This window comes from Caretta caretta, chromosome 3 (genome assembly GCF_965140235.1).
Source record: "Caretta caretta isolate rCarCar2 chromosome 3, rCarCar1.hap1, whole genome shotgun sequence".
Lineage (NCBI taxonomy): Eukaryota > Metazoa > Chordata > Testudines > Cheloniidae > Caretta > Caretta caretta.
This window is the reverse complement of record NC_134208.1, coordinates 12,271,434-12,297,584: the sequence shown is the minus strand read 5'-3', so window position 1 is coordinate 12,297,584 and position 26,151 is coordinate 12,271,434. Positions and strand designations below refer to the sequence as shown.

Here is a 26,151-nt window from a genome sequence, read left to right as displayed (position 1 = left end):
TGTGTGATTGCGTGCGTTCAGTCAGTAAGCCTTCTTCGTCTTCAGGCATCGACACTGCTGGTTTGTTTTTGCTGCATTGCTGATTTTGATTGGACAGCTCAGCCACCGGTGGTTCCCAAAATCAAACAAAGTGTCTTTTTGAAAACCTTTGATTTCAAACTAAAAAAAAATAAATCATTTTTGAAAATGAAAAATGTGTGTGACAGGGTGTATCTACCTTCCACTGGACCTGCAGGGGTTAATGCAGACTGAGGAAGCCATGCCCCTCCCTCCCTGCTGGGCATATTCAGCCTGAAGACAGAGTATAAAGGGAAGCCATGCTGCTCATTTGGGCTGGACCACCAAGGAGGAAGGATGTGTATTGCAAGCTCCCTCTGGAGAGCTGCAGGAGCCCCAGTCTACACTGACCAGGCACGCCAAACCTCAGGCGGACCCTGGACTGCCTACAGAGACCTGCGAGGGAACTGAACCTGTCAGAAACCTCTCCAGCTGGAGACCCCTGGGACCAAAGGACCTGCGGACTGCTGCACCGAAAGACAGGATAGGAAGTGGCCCAGGGAAAATAGATACTGGCCCAGCCATAGTGTTGTGGTGGGATCCCTGCTGACCCAGTAGCGGAACCGTCCGCCACTGTTCGGGGCCTGGGCTGAGATCCGGTGGAGTAGGGTGGGTCCCCTACCACCAGCTACCAACCTCACCCCTGGGGTGGCAGCCTCCTCACATCAGGCCTGTGTTTGTCTGCTGCCTGCCAGAGCTAGGACAGGCTGTTTGCTGTTCCACCCTGCCTGAGGACCCCAGACTGCATGTTTGTTGCTCTACACTGCCTGAAATCCTAAGACCGAACTGGTTGGGTGCTCTACCTGGCTTGAAGGTCTGAGACCCTGCGTAATGGCCCCAAAGAACTCTGACCTCTAGGTCACACTGCCTGAGAGAAAAGGTAGCCCAAAGAACTGACTGCTAGGCCACACACTCCTGTTTTTGTGGCTTAGGCCATCAGAGAGACTCTAGCAGCTGGGGAGTAAAGCCCCCTGCCAACTGTACATGACTGGATACCCCTGAATGGGGTGTATGTACCCCGTGACAATGTGCAATAAAAATTATGCAGACAATATCAAACAACAAATCATTCTATTTTGAAAACTAACAGAATGAAAATGAGCTTGGGGATTTTCAACCAAGGTAACAGTCTAATTATGTGGGTACAGATAAAAGGGGCATGCGGAGGGGGAGAACCTAATATGGATGCAATTATACTGCTATAAAAAGTACTTATGGTAATATAGCTTATTCTGGTTTGGTGTAATTGTCTATACCAGGGTTTTTACAAGTACAACTGTTGTAAAAAATTACATCCCTACCCCATACAGTGACACCAGTAGAATGTCTACCAGTCCAGTCCAGCCCTAAATAACAAGAGTGAAATCCAGGGAAGGTGAAAATGCAAGTTAGTGCTACTGCTGAGACTACAGTAAAGATTTAGGTCTAGATTGTGCTTGAGTGGTTAGTTACATCCACAACCCCACAATGTCTCATTGAAGCCAATAGGTCTATTTGTGTGAGTAAATGCATCGAGGTGTGTAAGGAGTCCATAATTACACAGGCTTACCTCTGGGATGAGGCAAGAGGTGTTACATTTGCTCGTTGTCTGCACCAAAAATAGCAGGCTGAGGTCAAAATGTTTTCTGTCAGGGACAGCCAATCTTTTTACAAAGCCTGGGACTCAGAAGTTGCTGTAGTACAGATTTCTTTCACCCTACTCCAACTGCCTGGAAAAGTGAAGAGTTAGGCTAGTTCTACCATACCCCCCTTTCCCCTTCCCCATTTTCCTATATCTAGAAAAGAATTTCACGTCGAATGGGCTGAAAAACAAAGTACTAAATAATTTTTAGAAATTTCAGCTGGTTGGAAAAACTGAGGAAGAAAGAATTTTCATTGCAAAAGTTGAGCACTTCCTCAAAAAAATCAGCACAAAAAAAGTAAGATGGACCGGTGACATGAAGCCTATCAGAGAAGGGATGTAACTGAGTGAGCTCTCTGCTGGCATCTGCTGCAGAGCAAGGGGAATCGACTGAGTGAGGTTGTACCTGATTTAAATACCAACTGCGTTCTTTGCTGTCATCTGCTGGAGAGCAAGGGGAGTCAACTGAGAGAGGCAATACCTTGTTTACATATTAACTGGCTATTTTGGGGACATTGGGGTATCATTTGGCTACATTTTGTACTTGGGGACAATATTTTGGAGATTATCCTGTTGGGAATCACCTGGGCAAAGCCTGGATACTGACTGGGTTGGGATCACCCTGAGGGAGACTAATGTTTGCTGAGGCTGGGGACAGAGGCCTGGGACTTACTCTCTCTTTCTTTGAAGTCTGATTATGTTCTGGTTTGCTGTTAGAAATGTCTTTTTGGTGGCATGGGCGCTGCTGGATTCTTTAGATCAGTGTTTCTCAATGTACCAGCACCGTTCCATGGCAACCTCAATGCCGGTCCCTGAGATTTCCCTGAGACATTTTAGGAAAGCAGCAAGCTGGTCCCTCGTATCAAAGAGGTTGAGATGCACTTCTTTCAATTACTGGTCCTTTTGCATCTGAAAGAGCTGAGCTGAGAACTGCAGTTGCCTTTGTGAGCAGAGCTCAGCTGTGACTCCTGCTGTTTGAGAAGAAGGAGGCAGCGCTCAGCAGCCATTTTTGTCAGCTGGCCAGCAGTAGGTAGAGCAAAGTGGTAGGTGGGTCCAACCACAGTATCCTGCAGACAGAGCAATTGGGTGGACTACGGTGGGAGCAGAGGAGTTTGCAGGCCGTTTCGCTGGTCCCCTCTAGTGAGGCCTCCCTGTCCTAGCTGCTAAAATCATAGCAGGACAGGTGGCAGAGCCTGAGAACTGCTTAAGAAACAGGGACCCTGATTTTCTTGGGACCACAAACAGAGTGGGGAAACTGGGAACCCATGAACTGCAAATAGGGGATTGGGAGGTGGAAAAATTGCATCAGCCACTCAGGATCCAATTGTTTGGGGCTGTGACACATGCCCCCCTGAGGTAGTAGGTGACAAAGTGAAACTGCAAAATTTGTCCGAGTTCACCCTTTCCTTTCCCCAACAAAACTCATTTAAACCTCTGTTGAATGTGCTTGCGAGTGGGTCCAGTTTTGCCTATCAAAGGTGGCCAGAGTGGATATGGGTTCCCAGATTACTGCGGGGGAGCTCCAGCCAATAGTAAACAAATGGTACAGAATCCCCTAGAAAGAAGGACCCAGCCCTTGTTACTCCCAACACCCCTGGCAGAAGTGTTATAGTACATTCGCCTTCCCCCAACTGCTTCACAGCTAAATTACACCTTCATGACACCTCTGCTTGGGTCAGGGCTGGTCCAATCCCACAGAACATCCGCAACATAAGGCACCGCACTGGAGACAGATGATCTTGACATTTTATTATTTGAATAAGTATTGTAGCATCCCCATCACTGAACACAAGACTGAGATGCCAATTACACAAAGGAAAAAGCAGTATTAGCTGTACAGAGTGTGAAACAGTAAGGACCACTTTCAACATCCACTCCTGCTGAGAGCCCTTTACGGAGAGTTACTATTACAATTCTGATAGACCTTGCACCAACGCTGCTAGGCAGGCATTGGCACCATGAGAAAATTACTCAGGACAGGTTCCATTATACACAAGTCATCTGACACAACTCTGGGCATATGGTTTTAGAGCTTTCTATCAATATCATCTCTCTGTGTATAAACCTATTACACCATATAATGCAGAAGTCCAAACCTTCAGTCTTACAAATCACTGGGCAAAAGGGAGTTAGTAACACTTTGCATCCTTCTCTGCTTGCCCCTGGAGAACACTGATAGAAATGAGCACTAATTCAGCTGACAGTACTTATGGAGTTGCTGGGTAAAGTTTTCATATGTGCTTGAGTCCTGTTAACTTTAAGTGGGACTTGGTGCTTAAATCCCTTTGAAAATTAATGGGACCTAGGCTCAAAAGCATCTAAAACAATTAGACATTGTTCTTTCAATGTATCATGTGTCTTGTTCTACTCATTCTACAGGAAGACTTAACATGGATGAGAACTCTGGACAGAGATCTGGAACCACATGTATCCCTTAGAAACTCTGCAGCCTTAAATTCCTTGATATGTAGAACCCTGGTATTGAAACAGGTTACCAGCTCAACAGTTCCAAACTGTGTCACCAATCTGGTTTTGAAATTCCAGATAGGGCTGTGAGATTCACTCATCCTTGGCTTCTCTTACCTACCATCAAGTCTAACATTGCACAGCAGGAAGAGCCTTTAATCACATCTGCCAAGTCAAACCTGCCTACTCCTGGGAGCATCAATTAAAATCCAATTGTAGAATCATTGTTCAAAATGGTCCAAATATCACAGCTCAGGTTGAGTTTGCAGCATATGTATTCAGGGAAAAGGACAAATTATCTTGACTTGTAAATGAATCAGATTCAGGTCTCGAATCACTAGAGATTATGGAACCCAATGTCATTTTGACAGTCATTTTCCTGACTAAGTGCATATTAATATCCCATTTAAAAACCTGAAAGTATGAGAATTTATAAAACTGTCGCCACCAAATGGTGAATTTGTGCATTGCCATTGTAAAAAAAGTAAAAATTACACTTTAGGCAGACATTTAAAAAATGGAGGTGGGTTTTAAAAGGACCACCTCAGAATGAGAAATCTATGCTACGTGAAAGTGTACAGCAAAAACTTGTATCCTGAGCTCTCCACATGGAGATAAAAATCTCAAATCAGCCTCAACTATTGTGTCCTGAATGAAGCTCGTTAGAGATTGCATACAGCTGAGACTCACCTAAAGCACATTTAGAAGACAAGTAATTTGCACTTAAGGGCTTTTTGCTACTCATAAAAACAAAAACACTCCAATGGTTTTGGAATCAAACTAATCAAAACAGACTTTGGATCCCCAGGCCTTCAAGAACCAGCTTCTTTATTTCTTCTCAAACTCCATGAGACAGTACAGAGCTACAGCTGCAGAGTTTGCCAATTCCAGCTTGAGCTATAAGTGGCAGAAAGTTCAGTTCTGCCAAGTAATGCATTCAGGATGGGCCTGAGGACTCATAGGAGAAGCGTTTCCAACTCCAATTCATGAGAACCTGGCATCTCCCACCCTGAAGCTCAGATTAAGAAGATAATGTCATCAGACATCATGATCTGGTTATCGTCTTGCATGCGCTCCAATGCCACCTTGACTTCAGCTGCCGAGAAGGGGTCAGGGTTATCCAGGTTGATGGACTCCATCAGGCTCTTCAGACCCACCGACTGCGCATGGGCAGCTCTGAACACCTCCAGAAGACCAGCCTTGAAAGCTTTCAGCCTAGCCAAGCAGGAGGAAAGGTAATTAGAACCAGAAGCTAGACTCAAATCATTCTTCATTCACAGCCATTAATTCTTCCCCAGAGAGAGAGTCACAGTTCCCAGCATGAGATCAAAGATTGAGGACCCTAGCACCTGCAACCTACCTTGGGAATTTTTAAGGGGTCACCTTATCAATATTCTGTGATTCTGTGAAAATGGTTAGTCTCTAAGGTGCCACTAGTACCTTAGTGCCTTATCTGCCAACCACGTGAGTCGGGGTCAATGGTATCAGCTATCTGACAGAGTGCCTTCCAAGCAGTAGGATTCCAAAGTGCTTTACAAACTAGATAGAATTGCTGCACCCGACCTGGAAATGCTGTTCAAGACAGGAAGCAAATAATACCCCAACTGAACTGCAGATGGTATTTTACCCACTTCAGAATCTGGTCAGCTCATAGGGGTTAAAGTCCCCTAACTCTTGTGACTGCTATTAAATGTATGAATGGTTTGTGCATGATTGTGTTCTACTCCACGGGGGAAAGGTCACCACAGCTCCACCAAGAACTAAAAACAGTGGGGGGGATTAAGGCAAGTCACTAAGACTGTAAAACTTCCCCAGAGAAGGACCATTTTCTGGGGTGGTTTGGCTCAGACTGGGTTTGCCAAAGCCCAAGCAAGAAAAAATGAACGTGGGATACATAAGCAGACCCAAGGCTTCAGCAAACAGATAGCGACAACTCTCATGGAAGGGTTGGAAAGCACGTTGGCCAATCAGACTCCCTATGTGGGAGACGAGTGATTTCTGACAGGTTTAGTAAGCATGTATGACCTGTCATTCGATACGTTTCCTCTGTAACACTTTTACTCAAAGAATAAAAGTACTTTGCTTTAGCAAAGCTGTGTGGTGACCTGTAACGGTCTTTGGTGACAACGCACAGCCCAGATGCTGGCCTTAAGGCAGACTGGCTGGCTGGAGCTGTCACAGTGCAAGGCAAGGAGCTGGGCTGTCTTACAACCACCAGTTAGAAGGGAGTGGGACATGGGACCCTGCCCAGAGACACAGGATGGCTGGAGACCTGAGAACACAGGGGTACAGACACCTAACTGTCATAAAGAGTGCCATGTGATCTCCCGTGACCAGAAGCCCTGACCACATCTTACATCTATCCTAAGTGGCAGCATGCACCTCAAACAACACAGTCCCCCCCTTAGCACCATGTGGGGCAAGGGCTCAGTACCTAATCAGAGATGCTAAATGGGTCACTCATACCCCTTCCTGGGTATTTACCAGAGGTTTCCCATTCAAATACTGCTCTAGCTCGACGCTGCTGAGTTTATAAGGCCTAAGGGGATTTAAGCCAAGATGGGGCTACGGATGCATAATATAGTAATTAACTTCCACCTCAGGCAGACTTAGTGCCCAGAAAAAGCATGGTGCTCTGGGTATATCTGAGCACAAGATACCAGTGGAGTGCAGACATTTCCCTGGCACTTGGAACCGCAGGCTCAGGTGAGACTTGCAAGGCCACAGCTGGTCTCCTTATTCTCTTTACTCTAAGGAATGGACGTCTTCCAACGCCCAGTCTGCTCCCCCAGCTGGAGTTAAATCCCATGAAGACATGTACATTATCCTAAATTCTGTCTGCAATATAAGCCCCTACCCCATCCACCCACCCCCCCAATTAACACTCAATATTGCGAGCAGGGCAAAGAGTCTGTTACCTACATGGGGTCTGGCTCAAATCCACCCAAGCCAGTAATGACCAGGAGTTGCTACCATCCAGATGCCTATTTGAAGTGAGTCAGGGCTAGTTAAGTATCTGCATCAAAAGCAGCCTTTCTATACACACTCAGCAGGAAGAGGAAGGTCTGGACTGCCCCTCCTTATCCCCCAAGCAAGGAGAAAGGCCACACAGAGTGGGTCAGCTCATACTGCCCGATTAGGCTGAACCTGTTTTGTGAACGTCAGTCTCCAGGATTGTCAAGCTGGCTCAGTATTTTATTTAAAAGGAAGAGTGGTGAATCCCCCAGAATTTCCATCTTTGTTTCTGGATAAGAGTTTATTTGATGCTAAGCCACAGAGCTGACCCGTTTGAGATCCAATGACATAACTCCCCACGGCTTCTTTAGCCCACCACTCACCTTGAGTCAGCCAACTCGGTCTTTTTGCTCCCTCCAGTCTCCGCAGGTTCAGGGGTCTTTGGGGTATGTGCCTGGACTGGAAGCAGAAAGCGAAGATGAGACATCTGGCAACTAAGAGCTACACGTCATCCCTCCAATGCCTGCGCGCACACAAGATACAGTAGCATCTGCTGCAGCAACCAGGGGATTAGTACCATGTTTTACCCTGTATCTGTACAGTATCTTGCAGCATGGCGCTGTCACTAACTTCTTTCCAGAGCAAGGATAGTATTCCTTCCACGTAGTTTTACAGTGGCTAATTAGTCTTACTGTTAATTCAGTGTCTAGCACAATGGGGCCCTGGGATGCTACCATAATAATTAATTAATAATTAATATCCACTCTCTCACCAAAGCCATGGAAGGAATAATGCCACTGGTACACCCTGGTGATTTCCATAGCTGTATCTGATTTCTGTAGTGGTTACTTTCAGATGTCTGGGGAAATGGGACCATGACGATGACACAGCATTGCTACCTATAGCATACCATCCTGGTACTCAGTTTGGATTTTAGGAGGTCTTTAGCACTCATGTGCCCATCATGGCCAATAAACTGTTCCTCAGCCCAAGACATCTCCCTCCCAGGAAGACTTGCCCTATGCACACTCTTTGAGATGGGAGCAGGGTCTTCATCTCTGGTTGCCTAAAAACAACAGCCTCTTGAAAGCGGGCCCTTGTAAAGCACCGCAAGAGTGCAACATCAGTGTGTAATGACCACGGTAAACTTTTGCTAACAGCAAGGTTGCTATATCCTGGACCAGTCTCCCAAGCAAAGCGGTGGAAGCCCATTTTCTACAACTGGACAGAGGCTATAGGGAACAATCCTGCACTGGCCCCAGGGGTTGGAGCTGATCATCCAAGGTGTCTCGCTCCCACTTTCCAGTGTCTGAGAGAAGCTCAGTTCATCTGTTGCCCCAAAAGCTGTGTCAGCAGGCAGCTTGAAACACAGCATGCCATCCAGTGGACTCTTCCACAGCATGCTCAAGTCCAGCATCAGGCAGGAGACAGCAACTTACAGCCCCTTGTGCACACAGGATCCAGGAAGAGAGGGAAAGAAAGCCACTCACCTTCTGGCATTTCCTCTTCTGTGTCACTGAAGTCATAGGGGTCATAGGACTCCCCCTCTTTCGCTTCCTGATCCCCAGGGTGCGCCTTCTTCCTCCTGCAGGGCAACAGAAGGTTACTGCCACTCCTCACCACTCTAGGCAATACACCTCCAACTCCACAGGGGAGGCACTTCACACCTCTAACCACTGGGCGGGAATACAGCCGGGCCACCTGCAGATTGCTGGGGAACTCAGTGCTTCTCTTCAAACACTGAAGGAAGACACCCGGGTTGGTTCTGGTAACAAATGAGGAGCAGCCCTGAGGCTGGCCAAAGCATTTGGAAGTTTATAAAAAGATTCAGATTTCCACCCCTCAAAAATCATGACATTTTCTAAAGCTTTCTCCTCTGCCTCCAAGTCCCAGACAGAGGTTCCAAGCCTACAGACAGTTGGTGAAATACCCTCTAGCCAACAGCCTCGGGGGATTTAGCTTTGTTAAATGCAGTCTGACCTCTCCAAGAAAATCCATTCCTGGGGTTGTTTCTGCACACAGATGCGGCTGGTCAAGTTCACAGTCTCTCCCACCCAGTTGGGTTCGCCAGTCCCAGCTAGTGCTCCCTCCCAACATGCATCTCCAGCCCCCCCCCAACACACCTCTTTTTCTTTCTCTCCCCACCATCTGGTTCCTCTTCCTCTTCAGTCTCTGTATCATCCTCCGCCTGCTTCTTGCGTTTCTTTTCCTTTTCCAGCACCTGCAAAAGGGAGCCAAACAACCCAACCCAAGCAGATTAACAGGAGAGTCAACCCCTCAGGCATTGAAGTCTTGGAATAGCCTTCAAAGGGAAGCAGTGGGGGCAAAAGACCTATCTGGCTTTAAGATTAAACTTGATAAGTTTATGGAGCAGATGGTATGATGGGATAATATGATTCTGGCAATTAATTGATTTTTAAATATTCATGGTAAATAGGCCCAACGGCCCATGATGGGATGTTAGATGGGGTGGGATCTGAGTTACTACAGAGAATTCTTTCCTGGGTATCTGTCTGGTGAATCTCGCCCATATGCTCAGGGTTCAGCTGATCGCCATATTTGGTGTCGGGAAGGAATTTTCCTCCAGGGCAGATTGGAAGAGGCCCTGGAGATTTTTCGCCTTCCTCTGTAGCATGGGCCACAGGTCACTTGCTGGAGGATTCTCCGTTCCTTAAAGTCTTTAAACCATGATTTGAGGACTTCAATAGCTCAGACATAGGTGAGAGGTTTATCGCAGGAGCGGGTGGGTGAGATTCTGTGGCCTGCATTGTGCAGGAGGTCAGGCTAGATGATCATAATGGTCCCTTCTGACCTTGATATCTATTTGATACATGCTGAGTCTCCAACAGAGAAGTCACAGCCGTGGTCTGGGAACGGAAAGTATTTTACTCAGCAGTGGAGATCTCAGAGTGTTGGGTATCGTAATTAAGCCTCAACACCCCAAGATGTAGCCTATCATGCCCATTTCATACAGGGAAACATGCACAGAGGTGGAGTCACCTGCCCACAGTTAGCAGCATAACCAGAAATAGAACCCAGGAGTCCTGACACCCAGGATTCCAAAATTACTACAATGCTTACTCCTATGGTACCTCTTGCTGCAGTCTCCAAGCACCATGACCCAGGATTAAGTCAACTCGCCACGAAAAAGAGCAAAACTCCAAATCCCTCCCAGATTAAAGACCGCCAAGAGCAACTGCCATTGCTTGCTTCCTAGACCATGCAGCAAGGAGCCCATTGCAGCTGGGGTCTTGGAAGGTGGCTCGCAGCAGCGAGTCTTCTACCCCGCGCTACAGCTGCCAAGCCCCAGCACTCAGCCTGGACTCCAGCAACAGCCAGCACCACAGCTGAGAGCCACACAAAGAAAAGCCAGATCCTGGAAATTCCAACAGGAGGTTTGCCCCTTTAATTTAATCCTTTGGCAGCCGGAGTCCTGGGTGGTTGCCACTCCCTGCGGGCACCCTGACTACACTCTCACCTTTTTGAAGTAGGCGAACTGCACCAGCTCTACGGCAGCTTCCGCGTCCTGCAGGTCGATCGTTTTGTTCATCCTGGCCTTTGCGTGGGCCGTGGAAAGCCTGATCAGCGTCTCCAGCGTACGGGCCGTGACAGGGGAGGTCTGGGAGGGGAGAGGAGAGGAGAGGAGAAGACAGTCCAGCAACTGAGGGATCAGACAATGGCTCCATGTTGCGGCAATGCCCACATGTTCATTATGGTCCATGCTGGACAGCTGCAGGCAGAGTCCCAGCACAGATCGAGCAAGGCCACACCCCCGAAAGCCTTAGTCACGTGCTGCTGTAGTCTACATATGTCTTAGGATGCAAAGGAAGCCTGTGGAAGACACGCCCCTCAAAGAGTTGAGGGACAGTGCCAGTCATGGAACAGGAATAGTATGCACATGGTATGCTGTGGGCTATAGCCTCACGTGATCCATAGCATCCCAGCGTACTAGGCCAGAGTGAGCCTTCGCTTGAGGCTCAGCATGTGTCTTTGGAGAAAGGACCATGTGAAACTTAAGTGCATGTGATTTCCTCCTCTGTACCTCCCGCCTCCCCATCTCGGGGAATCAGCATCGGAAATGTGCTGCTCTGAGAAGCACTGGCAGGCTCCAAACTGCAATTCAACTGCTTGAAAGCCAACTTTAGGGCAAGGGAAATAGACCAACATTCCCCCCCCCCCCCAGAGAATTATTAGCAAAAGCCTGGGAGAATGAGAGGAGTTCACCTCTCTGGAGCATCATGCCCCTAAGTGGGCGTCCCACAAGAGAGAACATCTCAGGGCCGGATGTGTGACTGTTTCCTTGGCCCATGGGAAAAGGATGGAGCTGACCCATTCTGGTCTCTTTCCTTGTCTGCTCCTGCCTCCCACACCCCGGAAAGATTTACTCACCCTGGCAATGTCGGAGCTTATCTGGTCCTGGCTGCGGAGGCGGGAGTACTCCTCCGCTATGTAATTCGCTGACTCTTGGGTCAACACCGGCTTGATGATCTTGGCCACATGGATGTATTTTCTCATGAACTCCATGCTAACTATCTTCTCTCTGGCAGAGACACACAAACATATACACAAGTTACGGAATGGAACCAGGAGACTCCATTTTTACTGTGCCGCTCCCTTCCAAAAGGAAGTCGTCCCCCCGGCAACATGAGCAACACACAAAGAACAGGAACACTCCGGGCTGTACGTGGAACATACACATGCATGGAATGCTCAGCCACATACAATGTTCTTCATGATCCTCTTACAGACTTGTGGTATGGGCCAGGTGCAGAACGGCTGCTGTGTTCCACCCCAGGGCTGGACACCTGTCTGTAGTGGGCTAGTGATCCTTCCAGGGATCCTTCCACACAAATGGCACTATATAAAGGCAAGGTACTGCTGCTGCAGGCGACATTTCTCCCACTCCCTTGACAAGCCCACAAAGGAGCTTAGGTGCCAAAGCCCCAGCAGTTTACAACCAGTCATACTGTGAACCTCCTCGAAGATAAAAACCACGACTGAATCACTACAGGGATGGGGCAGACAGGGACACACTCACTTGTGCCTCTTGGGGCCATGCAGAAGGTTGTCGTGTTTTTCATACACTTGTAGCTCCTGGTCCTCCTCCTGCACCACATTAGGATCATCCGTAGCCAGGATCTCTATTGCGCTGCCCAGGGGCATGGCTGGGGGAGACATTAGGAGAGCAGGATTTACGCATCATCCAGGCCCGAACCCTTGAGAGGCTAATACGTAGCTTGGCTAAGCCACAGATATCAACCCAGAAACCTCTACAGCTGACTAGCACTGAGGTGAGAGAGCCAAGGTTTAGGGTGGTAACAGGGCGTGTATAACTAGGTAAAATGGGATGCGACTGAACAAAGCAAACTGTAGACTAGACATCAAGGAAAGCTCATTTCCTGCGAGATCCGAGTATCCTTCCAGGGGGAGTGGAGGAAATGCCCAACTGGACAGGACAAGCCACTGGAGAACGTGCTGCAGACAACAATCTTGCACTGGCCCTACCCCGGAGATGGACTAGATCCAATAGGATTTTCCTCTTATTTAAGACTCTAAGAAAGGAGAAGCTCGAGACCAATTATGCTGCAGGTTTTGAGCCCTCAGAAGTTTTGCATATCACTCAGCTGAGCTCACCCGGTCACTAAATCAACCAAGACACAGAACAATGCAGGAGAGCACTGGAGATTAGTATGGCTCTGCCCGAGTCAGATACCTCAGCCACTCCCATTAGCTCAACCTGCTGTTTATTCTGCTGCTGGCTTTCACCTACCACTTTTGCCACGACTGTTTGGATAACCAGGCATGCAGCAAGCTACTGGCGGGCGAGAGCTAGTCTGCTTAACGGTCAATGCACTACAATGGGGGAGATCAGAGTCCAGCCCCTCAGGGCACAGGAATAAAGAGAAGCTTCCGACCAACGACTACGGGTCCCCAGATGGCGAGTGCAACATAAAGCCTAGAGAAATTTGGGGGTGGGGTGGGTAGGAGGGATCCCACGGTCTTGGGCAAGGGAGAAGAAACACGGTCAGTTGGATTGGGTCAGACCAATGGTCCATCAAGCCCAGTAGCCTGTCTTCCGACAGCGGCCAGTGTCAGGTGCTTCAGAGGGAACGAACAGAACAGGGCAGTTATCAAGTGATTCATCCCCTGTTGTCAAGTCCCAGCTTCTGGCAGCAGAGGACTAGGGACACTCAGCATAAGGTTACGTCCCTGACCTTCTTGGCTAATAACCAGAGATGCACCTATCCTCCATGAACATATCCAACTCTTTTTTGAGCCCAGTTATACTTTTGACCTTCACAACATCCTCTGGCAATGAGTTCCGCAGGCTAACTGTGCGTTGTGTGAAAAAAATACTTCCTTATCTTTGTTTTAAACCTGCTGCCTAATACTTTCATTGGGTGACCATTGGTTCCTGTGGTATGTGAAAGGATAAACAACACTTCCTTATTCATTTTCCCCACATCAGTCATGATTTTATACACCTCTATCATATCACCCCTTAGTCGTCTCTTTTCCAAGCTGAAAAATCCCAGTCTTTTTAACCTCTCTGCATATGGAAGCTGTTCCATGCCCCTCATCATTTTTGCTGCCCGTCTCTGTACCTTCTCCAATTCTAATATATCTTTTTTGAGCTGGGGCGACTAGAACTGCACACAGTATTCAAGGTGTGGGCGTACCATCGATTTACATAGTGGCATTATGATTTTCTGTCTTATTATCTATCCCTTTCCTAATGATTCATAATATTGTTAGCTTGGACTGCCACTGCACACTGAGCAGATGTTTTCACAAAGGAGTCAAGATGAAAGCAGGTAGGGGGGAAAAAGAGAAAAGACTCAACTCACCATCCCCATCCTGCTCGCCAGGTCCTCGATACCGGTGCATTCGCAGGACGTGGTCCGAGATCTCCCTGTCGTGCTCAGGGTCCATCTGATCCAAGACGATGAAGAGCAGATCGAATCGGGACAGCAAGGAGTCTTGAAGGCCAATGTTTTCCATGGGAGTTTTGTACTGATCGTACTGCAAAGAGCAGGGAGATGAGTTACAAGAGACCCTGAAACTATCAGAAGCACTTGGACATCGTGGCTTTTCGAGGGACTGGGTGTCACAGGATTTAAGAACGAAGGTGCTAACACACCATCCTGGTCTGAATGCTGCCCCTGGAAAATAAACCCAGCAGTATTGCTCCGCTTCACCATGCCTTGTTGCCCCATTTACAAAGGAAACTGGTACATTTTACATTCTGCCTCCCCCAGAGTCGACACCAAGCCAGGCACTTTCCAGATCAGAGCTGAAAACCTCGTGTTGCTTTAATTGCTCAGTTTAACAGCTCTTGAGCTGAGCTCCAGAAAATGGGCTAGAGGCCACGTTCAGTCTCCAGCTCATTCATTTCAAGATGGGGTGCACTGGACGTGAGGGCAGAGTCTGGGCCCAGTGTGGACATTAGGATATGTTTTTGGCATCCACAGCTGCACGGAGACCTACCCAGGACCCTGTTATTTTGATCAAGGGTTTTTACCATCTAGAATTTTCATCCGAGCCTCTTGCTCACCCCTCAGGAGATCAGATGATCCTCTCCTGGAAGGTGGGTCCGGTCTCAGTAACTACTAGGAGAAGAGCTGATCCGAGAGAGCCCCACCGACAGCACTCGCCCTGACTCACCCTGCCGTAGACAGGATTGGCTGCAGCCAGCACACTGCAGCGGGCGTTGAGCCTGGCATGGATGCCTGCCTTGGCAATGGTCACGCGGCCCTGCTCCATCACCTCATGGATGGCCGTGCGGTCGATGTCTGACATCTTGTCGAACTCATCAATGCAGACCACGCCCCGGTCAGCCAGGACCATGGCTCCAGCTTCCAAGCGGCGTTCACCTGGGGGGTGGAGCAGGGAGTAGTCCAGGGTTATGTATGGGCCATCATCCCCAAGCCCTCCCCTTCGCTCTGAAATTCACAGAGATCTGACAGATCCCCAGCATCTGGGGTTCAAATCCCCAAAACTCTGGTGCCCAAGGAGTACGTGAAATTCTGGCTTCAGAGATAGCTCTGCCTAGCTCTCCGCAGCGGAGAGTGGTGGGGGTAACGCAGGGAAAGTCAGGGAGATGAATCTTCAAGACAGAGAGGCATGGGAGGACCTGGGGGTGGGATGGGACCACCTTGGGTGGAAAGTAACCAGATCCTATTCAAAGAAGCAAGTACCATTAGTTCTCGCACAGGTACTTCCAGCAGCAGGAAGGTCAAGAACATCTGTGCAGTGATTTAGGGACATGGCACTACCAGCTCCTGCTGCCTATTGGGATCCCACACAGGATATGGGAGAGCTGAGAGCCATCTACCTAGCTGCCCGGGCAGGTGCCACTCAGACATGCAGCCTGAGAAGATGTAAGAAGCTGCACCCCAGCAGACATCCACTAACAGGATATGGATGGCACCAGAGAAGAGGGTCCCATCATGTAAAAGCTTCCAGCAAGAGCAACAAGTGGTTCTGTGATGGCTGACAGATGTTAAGGCAGCCTCACATCTTACAGAGCCATTCCCTTTACTTCCTTTCTCACAGCATCCTCTGCCAGCAGAGCGCTTCAACGATAACCTTACCGGTTTCTTGGTCCGTGGTGACGGCAGCAGTCAAACCAACCCCGGAGGAGCCCCTACCGGTGGTGGGGATGGCCCGGGGGGCTGTGGAGAGCACGTAACGCAGCAGCTGAGACTTGGCGACTGAAGGGTCTCCTGGAAAGGACGAGTCCGAGCAATTATGAAGTGTCCCATCACACAGGCTTTGCCCTCCCGTCACCATAGAATCCCAATGCCACTCCCCTCCACCCTACCTATCAGCAGGATGTTGATGTCTCCTCGGATGCGGCTCCCATTCTCCAGGACCTTTTCCACCCCTCCAAGCAGCATGCAGAGAATCGCTTTCTTGATATACTCATGCCCGTGGATACTGGGGGCCAGAGACCTCGAGAGTTGATCAAAGACATCCTAAGGCAGAGGAAACGAAGTGTACCACATAAAAAAATCCAGCCAACAAGAATGGCTTCCCTTTCAAGGGACACGATCAGGTAGTTCAGGCTTTGCTAGTCTAATGAGTGGGCTTAAAATCAACAGGAAAGGAAGGGGCTTTCGCTGGCAACTGTTACACATCAGGCACGTTCCCCTGCAGGACAGGAGCCCCCGACAACACGGAGCTAGGTCAGGAGAACTAGAAAGAGAGACCCTGATTCAACTAGTCCACTGTATCTCAGCCAGCTGAGAAAACATGGGTGTTTTAAATCCCTTCAGCAGTGACCTAAGGGGAAGAATTTTTACAATGCGATTTTAACCTGGGTGCACCTCTGAGAGGCAAAAAAGGAAGGTCTTTTCTTTGTTTTGTTTTTTTATATTGAGCCAGACCTTACATCGATGTTATTTACAGAAGAAAGATTCTGAGCTTCCTTTAACATTCCTGCCCATTGCTCAAGTTCTCTCCCTCATGGTAAAGCAGCAACCCCTTTAAGAGCAAGGTCAGCTGGGAAATCTCTCCAGGACATGGTTCTGAAGGGAAGGTCAATCTGAGGGCACTCTCTGGTTAAGAAAAGACCTGCAGGCACTGCAGTAAGAGAGGAGGGGTATGGATTAGGGTTGATTTGTTTCTCTAATAGGTAAGTGTAGGATATGACCTTGTATCCTTTCAGTCTTGGCAATGCTCAAACTTTGATCAGCTAAGGAGAAGGGGAGGGTCTGAGAGTGAGAAAACCTAGGACTTCTGCGAAGAGCAGACACGACTGGATTCCAGTGTGATCAGTGCATGCACAAGAGAGACGTTTGATCAGATAGACGCTGAGCTAGTATCTGAAGAGCATCAACATGAAGCAAAGAAATTGTTTATGCTGGGCCGAAGCAATGAGAAGAAACTAAGCAAATGATACAGGGACGACTGAGTAAGAGCCCCCATACACCTGCACAGGATAAGTGGGGGAAGCTATATCTTTAGAGCCATTTAAAGCTGGACAAAGTACTAGAAAACATTCCGAGCTACCCTGCCTTGCGCCATGGGGATGGGTTAGCTGACCAGTGTTTATGTTCCCATCTATAATATACAATTTTCTACAAGGTGTGTTTGAAAATAAAGCTTAATACCTTTGAGCGACTTTTGCTAAATCTCTTGATCTTGGCCACATCAGAGGCAGAGTAGAGAGGCCGAACCTCTTTGCTCATCTGCTTCACATGGCAGGCAATCAAAATGGTTCTGGAAAGGAGAGGGAGCTTGGTCAAGTCTAGAACACAAAAACCCTGCAGACAGACCCAACCATCCAAGGACCGACAGATTACAGCAATCACCCACAGCATCCTTCCATAAGGGTCCACTCCTCAAGCCGAGTCTTGGAGACTCTGGAAAGCTCAGAAAACGATGTATCCTGATGCCCTCATGTCTGCTTAATTAACTGAGCAATAAGACCATTCTTCATCTGTGTCCGCAGTACTACGTCTCTATCCTTTGTTTGGTCCTGGCCATCCACAGTCACTAGAGAGCTAATGGAACCTTCCAAGAGATTCAGGGTGTTTGACTCTGTGTTCTGGCCTAATTACAGCACCATGCTGCTGTTCAACAGCTATTACATCCCACCCCAGAGCTGGCTGCATCTCAGTGGCAAGTGAAGTGCTCCTCCTATAAAAGGTAGAGCATTCTGGGATCTTTCACGATGAAAGCAGCAATATGAAGGGAAGGTGATTACACTGTGTGCCTCACCTGAATGTCCCTGATGTGTAGCCCCCCTTCTTCCCTGGCAGACAGCGGTAAGTTCCAACAACCTGGATTCGGTCCCCAGGCTTCACCCTGTCCACCAGGTCATCATCCAGAATAACGTCCACAGAGCGAGGAAGCTGACCAGCTGGGGCCTTCTCAGGCATCTCCTGGATGGTGATGGTTTGATGGTCCTTGTAGACAGAGAGGCCAAATTCCGTCTCCAGGGGATTGTTCTCTTCATCCTGAATGAGCGACACAGTAATGAGATGCCTCATTCACAGGAGCATGGCAAAGGAGTCTCTGGGATCAGATGGGGTCACCCACACAGGGAAGAGAGGCTGGAGTGTCCCTTGTGGTAGCAGTGCGACAGGACTGTCCTACAAGGGGCTTCTTTATTGAGGCTGCTGGACACAGAGACCTTGTGGTTCATCCAGGCTCTCCAGCTCCCAGACTAACAGCCTGTACTACCTAGCGTGAGCCCCTTGGGCCTACCCAAGCACTAGGACAGACTAAGCAGTCATGGAGAGCTCTGCTGGCTACACCAGACAGGCAGTCACAGATCACCCGTGCAAGAGCAGTTACACAAGCAAGACCTTCAGGTGAGAAGAGTGTTATTTGGTCACTGGCAGCCCAATTACCCACTATGTTCTCCAGAGACCGAGTGATCACTCTGCCTAACAGACCATTTGATCCAGTCTGACTAACAGATGCTTCTGTCTCACCAGCAGCCTAGGTTTGAACTCCATCAAACCCAGCACAGACTGCAAAACAATTAATAAGCTGCCTCCTCTGCACTGCTGCCTTCAGGACTGAAACGGTGTTAACCGATGCAGATGTCTGTTTCTTGGGAGGGCATTCAACTGGCCGCTAGGAGGGGCTCCACATACATCGGCACCTCTGCTACAGCAGAGCCGATACATTACTGTTGTTTAATCAACATGCATGCCCCACAGATGAAGCCAGAGGGAGGTAACTCGCTCCCAATAGCTATATGGGACAACTGCAGTGAGGTCCACTGGACTCAGGAGACCTGGGATCTATACCCAGCTCTACCACTGGCCTACTGTATGGCCTTGGGCAAGTCACTTCCTTCCCCAGGTCTCTGGCAAATATTTGACGCTGACTCCGTTTGCTCACCTTAGTGGGGTAGACAGAGCTGGATGGAAAAGCTTCGAGAGTCGTCATGTCCGTGTATCGGCGTTCAATGGTCTTCTTGGTAGCAGGGCAGTAATGGACGCTGCGGACGATCTTCGGACGTACCAGAGAGCCTGCATTCAGATTTGTTTGGTGGGAGGAAAAAGTTAGGAGGGAAGAAACCCTGTAGACCTTCCCCACTCATAGAATCTCAGGGTTGGAAGGGACCTCAGGAGGTCATCTAGTCCAACCCCCTGCTCAAAGCAGGAACAATCCCCAACTAAATCATCCCAGCCAGGGCTTTGTACCTTAAAAACCTCTAAGGAAGAAGATTCCACCACCTCCCTAGGTAACGCATTCCAGTGCTTCACCACCCTCCTAGTGAAAAAGTTGTTCCTAATATCCAACCTAAACCTCCCCCACTGCAACTTGAGACCACTACTCCTTGTTCTGTCATCTGCTACCACTGAGAACAGTCTAGATCCATCCTCTCTGGAACCCCCTTTCAGGTAGTTGAAAGCAGCTATCAGATCCCGCGCCTCCGCACCCCCCCCCACCCCATTCTTCTCTTCTGCAGACTAAACAATCCCAGTTCCCTCAGCCTCTCCTCATAACTCATGTGTTCCAGTCCCCTAATCATTTTTGTTGCCCTCCGCTGGATGCTTTCCAATTTTTCCACATCCTTCTTGTAGCGTGGGGCCCAAAACTGGACACGGTGCTCCAGATGAGGCCTCACCAATGTCAAATAGAGGGGAATGATCACGTCCCTCTATCTGCTGGCAATCCCCCTACTTATACATCCCAAAATGCCATTAGCCTTCTTGGCAACAAGGGCACACTGTTGACTCATATCCAGCTTCTCGTCCACTGTAACCCCTAGGTCCTTCTCTGCAGAACTGCTGCCTAACCATTCGGTCCCTAGTCTGTAGCAGTGCATGGGATTCTTCCGCCCTAAGTGCAGGACTCTGCACTTGTCCTTGTTGAACCTCATCAGATTTCTTTTGGCCCAATCCTCTAATTTGTCTAGGTCCCTCTGTATCCTATCCCAAGCCTCCATATCTACCACTCCTCCCAGTTTAGTGTTATCTGCAAACTTGCTGAGGGTGCAGTCCACGCCATCCTCCAGATTATTAATGAAGATTTTGAACAAAACCAGCCCCAGGACCAACTCCGCTTGATACCTGCTGCCAACTAGACATGGAGCCATTGATCACTACCTGTTGAGCCCGACAATCTAGTCAGCTTTCTATCCACCTTATAGTCCACTCCTGTTCACCATGGCTTCAGCAGTGGGGTTTCTACCTGTTCCACTGGGAGATCATCCCACAAAGTAACAGATCTCGGGGCATGTTCCCTGACAACAAGCCTAAATTTCTCAGCTACCTTTCACTCCATGACTCCTAGTTACACCCTAGAGCATCCCTGACGTTCCCACCGCTCTAGTGTCTACAGATAGCTATCAATCCCATGTGTGCATTCAGAGGGAACATCTCAGCCCCCGCACACCATACTCACATTTTGTCACAATGCCCTCCACGCAGACCACACAGCCCAGAAAACAGGATGTCAGCGTCCGGGGCGTCACGTGTTTGGAACCAAAGCTGCCCTCGAGCCCGATGTAGAACTCCTCATACTGCTTAGCGTACGTGGCATCGATGGATGCAACAAAGTCCTTCAAGGCACGCTGAAAGGCGAACAGCTCCTCGAAGGCATTGCTCAGGAGCCTGTAGCAAAAGGCAGCAGGACTCTGGTCAGTTCAGCTGCTAGGAGAGGATCTTGCCAGCACATCCGCAGCAGGAAGACCCTTCCTTCACACAGTGGCAATTCCGAATGCCTTCACAAGTTAATAGCAGAGCTGGGCAAACACCAACAGATGTTTCCCCACCACTCACGTGAGAATTCACTTCAGTCAAGAAGTGAGTGTGCTATGGACATTAAGTCCCTAACCAGGTTACGCACCTAACCCCCACCGCAAGTCTATGGGATTTAGGAACCAAAGTGACTGAGGCAGTTTTGAAAGTCTCACTAGGTGCCTATCTGTAGGTGCTGAAATATTTGTGTAAGTCTGGCCCTAAACCCCATTAGATTCCTAAATTACCTGGGGGCTTTAGAAAGTGTTCCCATCCCTTATATTCGCTTTCTGCTTGCCAAGGTCAAACCCAGGAGGGGAGCATAGCGTTGACATCATCTAACTACATCATGATAAAAGCTACCTGTGACTCATCTCCTGTGATTTTACATCAAGATGGCTAATGCACAGTAAAAAAAACAAAACCAAAAACACACTACACACGCACCCCTTTTTGGCAGTGAAGGCATAACCTTAGGTCAGGTCCACACAAGAAACTTTTGCCAGTATTGCAAGTCTGTTCATGGTAATTTTTTTTTTTGGGGGGGGGGGGGGGGGAGGCGGGGCGCAGCACCATTTTAATATGGCCTATGGTAGATGGTTAAGTGCTTTGGCTGATATATCTTCTGTTGCTCAGGTACCCGTTATAAGGTATAGTGGCAAAAACACTTTAGACGTCAGTGTAAGCTGCATCTACATTAGTATGGTTTGCTGGTATAAGTACACAAGCAAACCTTTTCTAGCGCAGACTGGGCTTTAGAGAGAAAGTAATAGCTTAACTCATTGGCCTGCCTACAAAGTTTGCCAACAGGGCAACAACTGTAATGGCTCTCCTCTCATGCCAGTCACAAAACCTAAGGACATTCAGAAGCTTGCGTGCTATGCAGTAGCTGAATGGAAAGTATCTTGCTAACCGCTCTTATCCAGTCCCTTCAGAGGCCACTCTTACCGGTTGGCTCTCTTCTCATTCTTCCTCCGCAGGTCATTGATGCTGACAATCAGACGATACTGATTGTCACTGATCACATCCCGGACTTTGCTCTGGTAAATCCCCTGATCCTCCTGCAACATGCCATGGGAGAAGGGTTCCATTTTACAAAGTTAAGCCAGTGAGATGCAGCCCTTTTGATCTGATTCCAGAGTCTTTAGTGGCTCAGAAAGTCCCCAACTGTTATTGATGCCAGAATCTCTTTGTTGCAAGGTGTTATAAATAGGAAGGGTAGGGTAAACACCTTTAAAATCCCTCCTGGCCAGAGGAAAAACCCTTTCACCTGTAAAGGGTTAAGAAGCTAGGATAACCTCGCTGGCACCTGACCAAAATGCCCAATGAGGAGACAAGATACTGTCAAAAGCTGGAGGGGGGGGAGAAACAAAGGCTCTGTCTGTCTGTGTGATGCTTTTGCCGGGAACAGAACAGGAATGGAGTCTTAGAACTTAGTAATTAATCTAGCTAGATATGCATTAGATTTGGTTTTGTTTAAATGGCTGATAAAATAGCTGTGCTGAATGGAATGGATATTCCTGTCTTTGTGTCTTTTTGTAACTTAAGGTTTTGCCTAGAGGGATTCTCTATGTTTTGAATCTAATTACCCTGTAAGGTATTTACCATCCTGATTTTACAGATGTCATAAATATAAAGGGAAGGGTAAACCCCTTTGAAATCCCTCCTGGCCAGGGGAAAGCTCCTCTCACCTGTAAAGGGTTAAGAAGCTAAAGGTAACCTCACTGGCACCTGACCAAAATGACCAATGAGGAGACAAGATACTTTCAAAAGCTGGGAGGAGGGAGAGAAACAAAGGGTCTGTGTGTCTGTCTATAGTCTGTCTTTGCCGGGGATAGACCAGGAATGGAGTCTTCGAACTTAATAAGTAATCTAGCTAGGTACGTGTTAGATTACGATTTCTTTAAATGGCTGAGAAAAGAACTGTGCTGAATAGAATAACTATTTCTGTCTGTGTATCTTTTTTGTAACTTAAGGTTTTGCCTAGAGGGGTTCTCTATGTTTTTGAATCTAATTACCCTGTAAGGTATCTACCATCCTGATTTTACAGAGGGCACTTCTTTATTTCTATTTACTTCTATTTTTATTAAAAGTCTTCTTGTAAGAAAACTGAATGCTTTTTCATTGTTCTCAAATCCAAGGGTTTGGGTCTGTGGTCACCTATGCAAATTGGTGAGGCTTTTTATCCAACATTTCCCAGGAAAGGGGGGTGCAAGTGTTGGGAGGATTGTTCATTGTTCTTAAGATCCAAGGGTCTGGGTCTGTAGTCACCTAGGCAAATTGGTGAGGCTTTCTACCAAACCTTGTCCAGGAAGTGGGGTGCAAGGTTTTGGGAAGTATTTGGGGGGGAAAGACTCGTCCAAACAGCTCTTCCCCAGTAACCAGTATTAGTTTGGTGGTGGTAGCGGCCAATCCAAGGACAAAGGGTGGAATATTTTGTACCTTGGGGAAGTTTTGACCTAAGCTGGTAAAGATAAGCTTAGGAGGTTTTTCCTGCAGGTCCCCACATCTGTACCCTAGAGTTCAGAGTGGGGGAGGAACCTTGATAACAGAGGTGATTCTTCACTTTTTCTTCTATTAAAATTCTTTTTAAGAACCTCGTTGCTTTTTCATTGTTCTTAAGATCCAAGGGTTTGGGTCTGTGGTCACCTCTGCAAATTGGTGAGGATTTTTATCAAACCTTCCCCAGGAAAGGGGGTGTAGGGTTTGGGAGGATTTTGTGGGGAAAGACCTTTCCAAGCGGGCTCTCTCCCGGTTATATATCGGTTCAACGCTTGGTGGTGGTAGCAATAAAGTCCAGGGGAAAAAGGAAAATAATCTCTACCTTGGGGAAGTTTTAACCTAAGCTGGTAAAAATAAGCTTAGGAGGTTTTCATGCAGGTCCCCGCATCTGTACCCTAGAGTTCAGAGTGGGGAAGGAACTTTGACACAGGGAAAGGCCAGATAGAGGGAGGCACTCTCAATCCCCCTCCCCACCCTGGGGTACGTCTGCACTTTGAGTTGGAGGTGCAGTTCCCAACTTGTGGAGACATACCCACACCAGCTCTGATGGAGCTGGCTCACTAAATTCAGAGCATAGCCATACCAATGTGAGCCGCAGGAGGGGCTAACCACCCAAAGAATGTACCTGTCTGAGACCACAGGCACATAGGTGAGGTGGCTAGTACCCTCCTGCCGCCAGAGTTACAATCTATTTATAGCACATTAGCTCAATCAGAGCAAGCACAAAACAGCTCACCCTGTGGGGCTGGAAGAGGAAACAGGAAACCCAGGAACAGCCCTCCCCTCCCCCCATCCCCTCTGCGGCCTCCCCCCAGCACCCCTCCCCCATCCCCTCTGCAGCCTCCCCTCCCCCCCCAGCACCCCTCCCCCCTGCGGCCTCCCCCCCCAGCACCCCTCTGCGGCCTCCCTCCCCCCCCAGCACCCCTCCCCTCTGCGGCCTCCCCCCCCAGCACCCCTCCCCTCTGCGGCCTCCCCCCCCAGCACCCCTCCCCTCTGCGGCCTCCCCGGCAGCGGCTAGAGGCGCGACTGGCGCGGCCGGGCCCGGCGAGACTCGGGGCTCCCCCCGCCCCGCAGCAGGGCCGGGAGCTCGGGGATTTCGGCCCCCCGCCGCCGCCGGCGCCTCACCTCGTCGTCCAGGAAGTCGAGGTAGTCGCGCTGCGCCTCCCGCAGCTCCGCGTCCTCCAGCCCCGCCGGGGGGGCCGCCATGCTGCCTGCGCTGGGGAGCGCGGAGCGCGCCCTGCCCGGGGCTCCCTGCGCTCGGGGCCGGCTGCGCGGGGGCGAGGGGCGGCGGGACGGGACCAGAGGCTGCTCGGGGCCGGGGCGCGAACCCGCGGAGCAGAGGGTGGAGGGGCGCAGGCCGGGCCCGCCGCGCTCGCGCTCCCGCCGGCTCCGCCCCTGGCGCCAAAACGCGATGCTTTTTCCCGCCACGGAAAAGGTCACAAAAAGGTTCCCAGCCTGGCCTTCTCCCATTGGCCAGCCTCTGACGGCGCCGGCTCGCCGCCAGCCAATAGTCGAGCGTGAGGGGAGGAGCCCCACTGGAAGGATGGGACTGGATCCCAGCTCCAGCCAATCACCGGGGAGGGCGTGTGGAACTGGGGGGCGTGGTATACCGGAGGGGGAGTTCTCCCGAGCGAGTGAGAGGCCTCTGCTGTGCAAGCGCTAGTCCGCCCTAGGGCATGCTGGGATATGTAGTTTCTTCGAACTGCTCTGAGTCGGAGAGAACATTGCATGCTGGGAGGTGTATTACGGCCAGGGGCATGCTGGGATATGTAGTCCATCAGGGTTGGCTGTTTTTGGGTCAGTTCCGATTCTCTGAACCAGCACATCAGGCACTGAAACGTTGCTAACCCAGCCCCTGTCACTCAAAAGCCAGGAGTGAGGCCCCCAAACTCATGAGATTAGTAATAATAATAAATGGAAAGGTTTCAGAGGAACAGCCCTGTTAGTCTGTATTCGCAAAAAGAAAAGGAGTACTTGTGTCACCTTAGAGACTAACCAATTTATTTGAGCATGAGCTTTCGTGAGCTACAGCTCACTTCATCGGATGCATACTGTGGAAAGTGTAGAAGATCTTTTTATATACACACAAAGCATGAAAAAATACCTCCTCCCACCCCACTCTCCTGCTGGTAATAGCTTATCTAAAGTGATCACTGTCCTTACAATGTGTATGATAATCAAGTTGGGCCATTTCCAGCACAAATCCAGGTTTTCTCAACCCCCCCCCCCTTTTTTCAAAAACTACACACACAAACTCACTCTCCTGCTGGTAATAGCCCATCCAAAGTGACCACTCTCCTTACAATGTGTATGAAAATCAAGGTGGGCCATTTCCAGCACAAATCCAGGTTTTCTCACCCCCCCCCCAAAAAAAAAACACACACACAAACTCACTCTCCTGCTGGTAATAGCTTATCCAAAGTGACCACTCTCCCCACAATGTGCACGATAATCAAGGTGGGTCATTTCCAGCACAAATCAAAGTTTGTGGTATTTGCCTTCAGGTTGCTCACCTTTAGTGTGAACTGGGGGGTGGGGGTGTCACATTTTCATGCTTTTCTCCACCCCACCCAACCCCCAAGGGATGGAAACATACGAGTTATTAAAATGGAAACAGAAATTCTTACATATTCACATGACTCCGGGAGCTAGGGCTTTCAGAAAATCACGAGTTATCACAAGCAAGGCTCACAATAAAGTAGCAAGTGTTGGCAACGCTGCTGACTTAGGCCCTGATTTTCAGAGATTCTACGCGCTGACGTCAGTGGGAATTGCAGAGGCCCAGCACCTGTCAGCGGCAGGCCACTAGTTTTTCCCCAATGAATTTCCCTGACTTATGTTTAT

At 49.1% G+C, this 26,151-nt stretch overlaps 1 protein-coding gene across 1 annotated transcript; it reads right to left on the bottom strand.

Annotated features, from left to right (window-relative positions):
- Positions 1-3,412: 3,412 nt before the first annotated feature.
- MCM3 (minichromosome maintenance complex component 3) lies at positions 3,413-24,748 on the bottom strand. The gene is made up of 17 exons (XM_048845762.2): positions 24,433-24,748; positions 21,754-21,866; positions 20,471-20,679; positions 18,959-19,089; positions 17,825-18,063; positions 17,215-17,323; positions 15,924-16,077; positions 15,694-15,825; positions 14,765-14,973; positions 13,948-14,122; positions 12,138-12,264; positions 11,489-11,639; positions 10,578-10,718; positions 9,223-9,320; positions 8,590-8,684; positions 7,483-7,558; positions 3,413-5,359 (listed from the first exon to the last, which is right to left on the bottom strand). The coding sequence occupies exons 1-17, from the start codon at positions 24,511-24,513 to the stop codon at positions 5,161-5,163; spliced, it is 2,439 nt and encodes an 812-aa protein (XP_048701719.2). The 5' UTR covers positions 24,514-24,748; the 3' UTR covers positions 3,413-5,160.
- Positions 24,749-26,151: the final 1,403 nt, after the last annotated feature.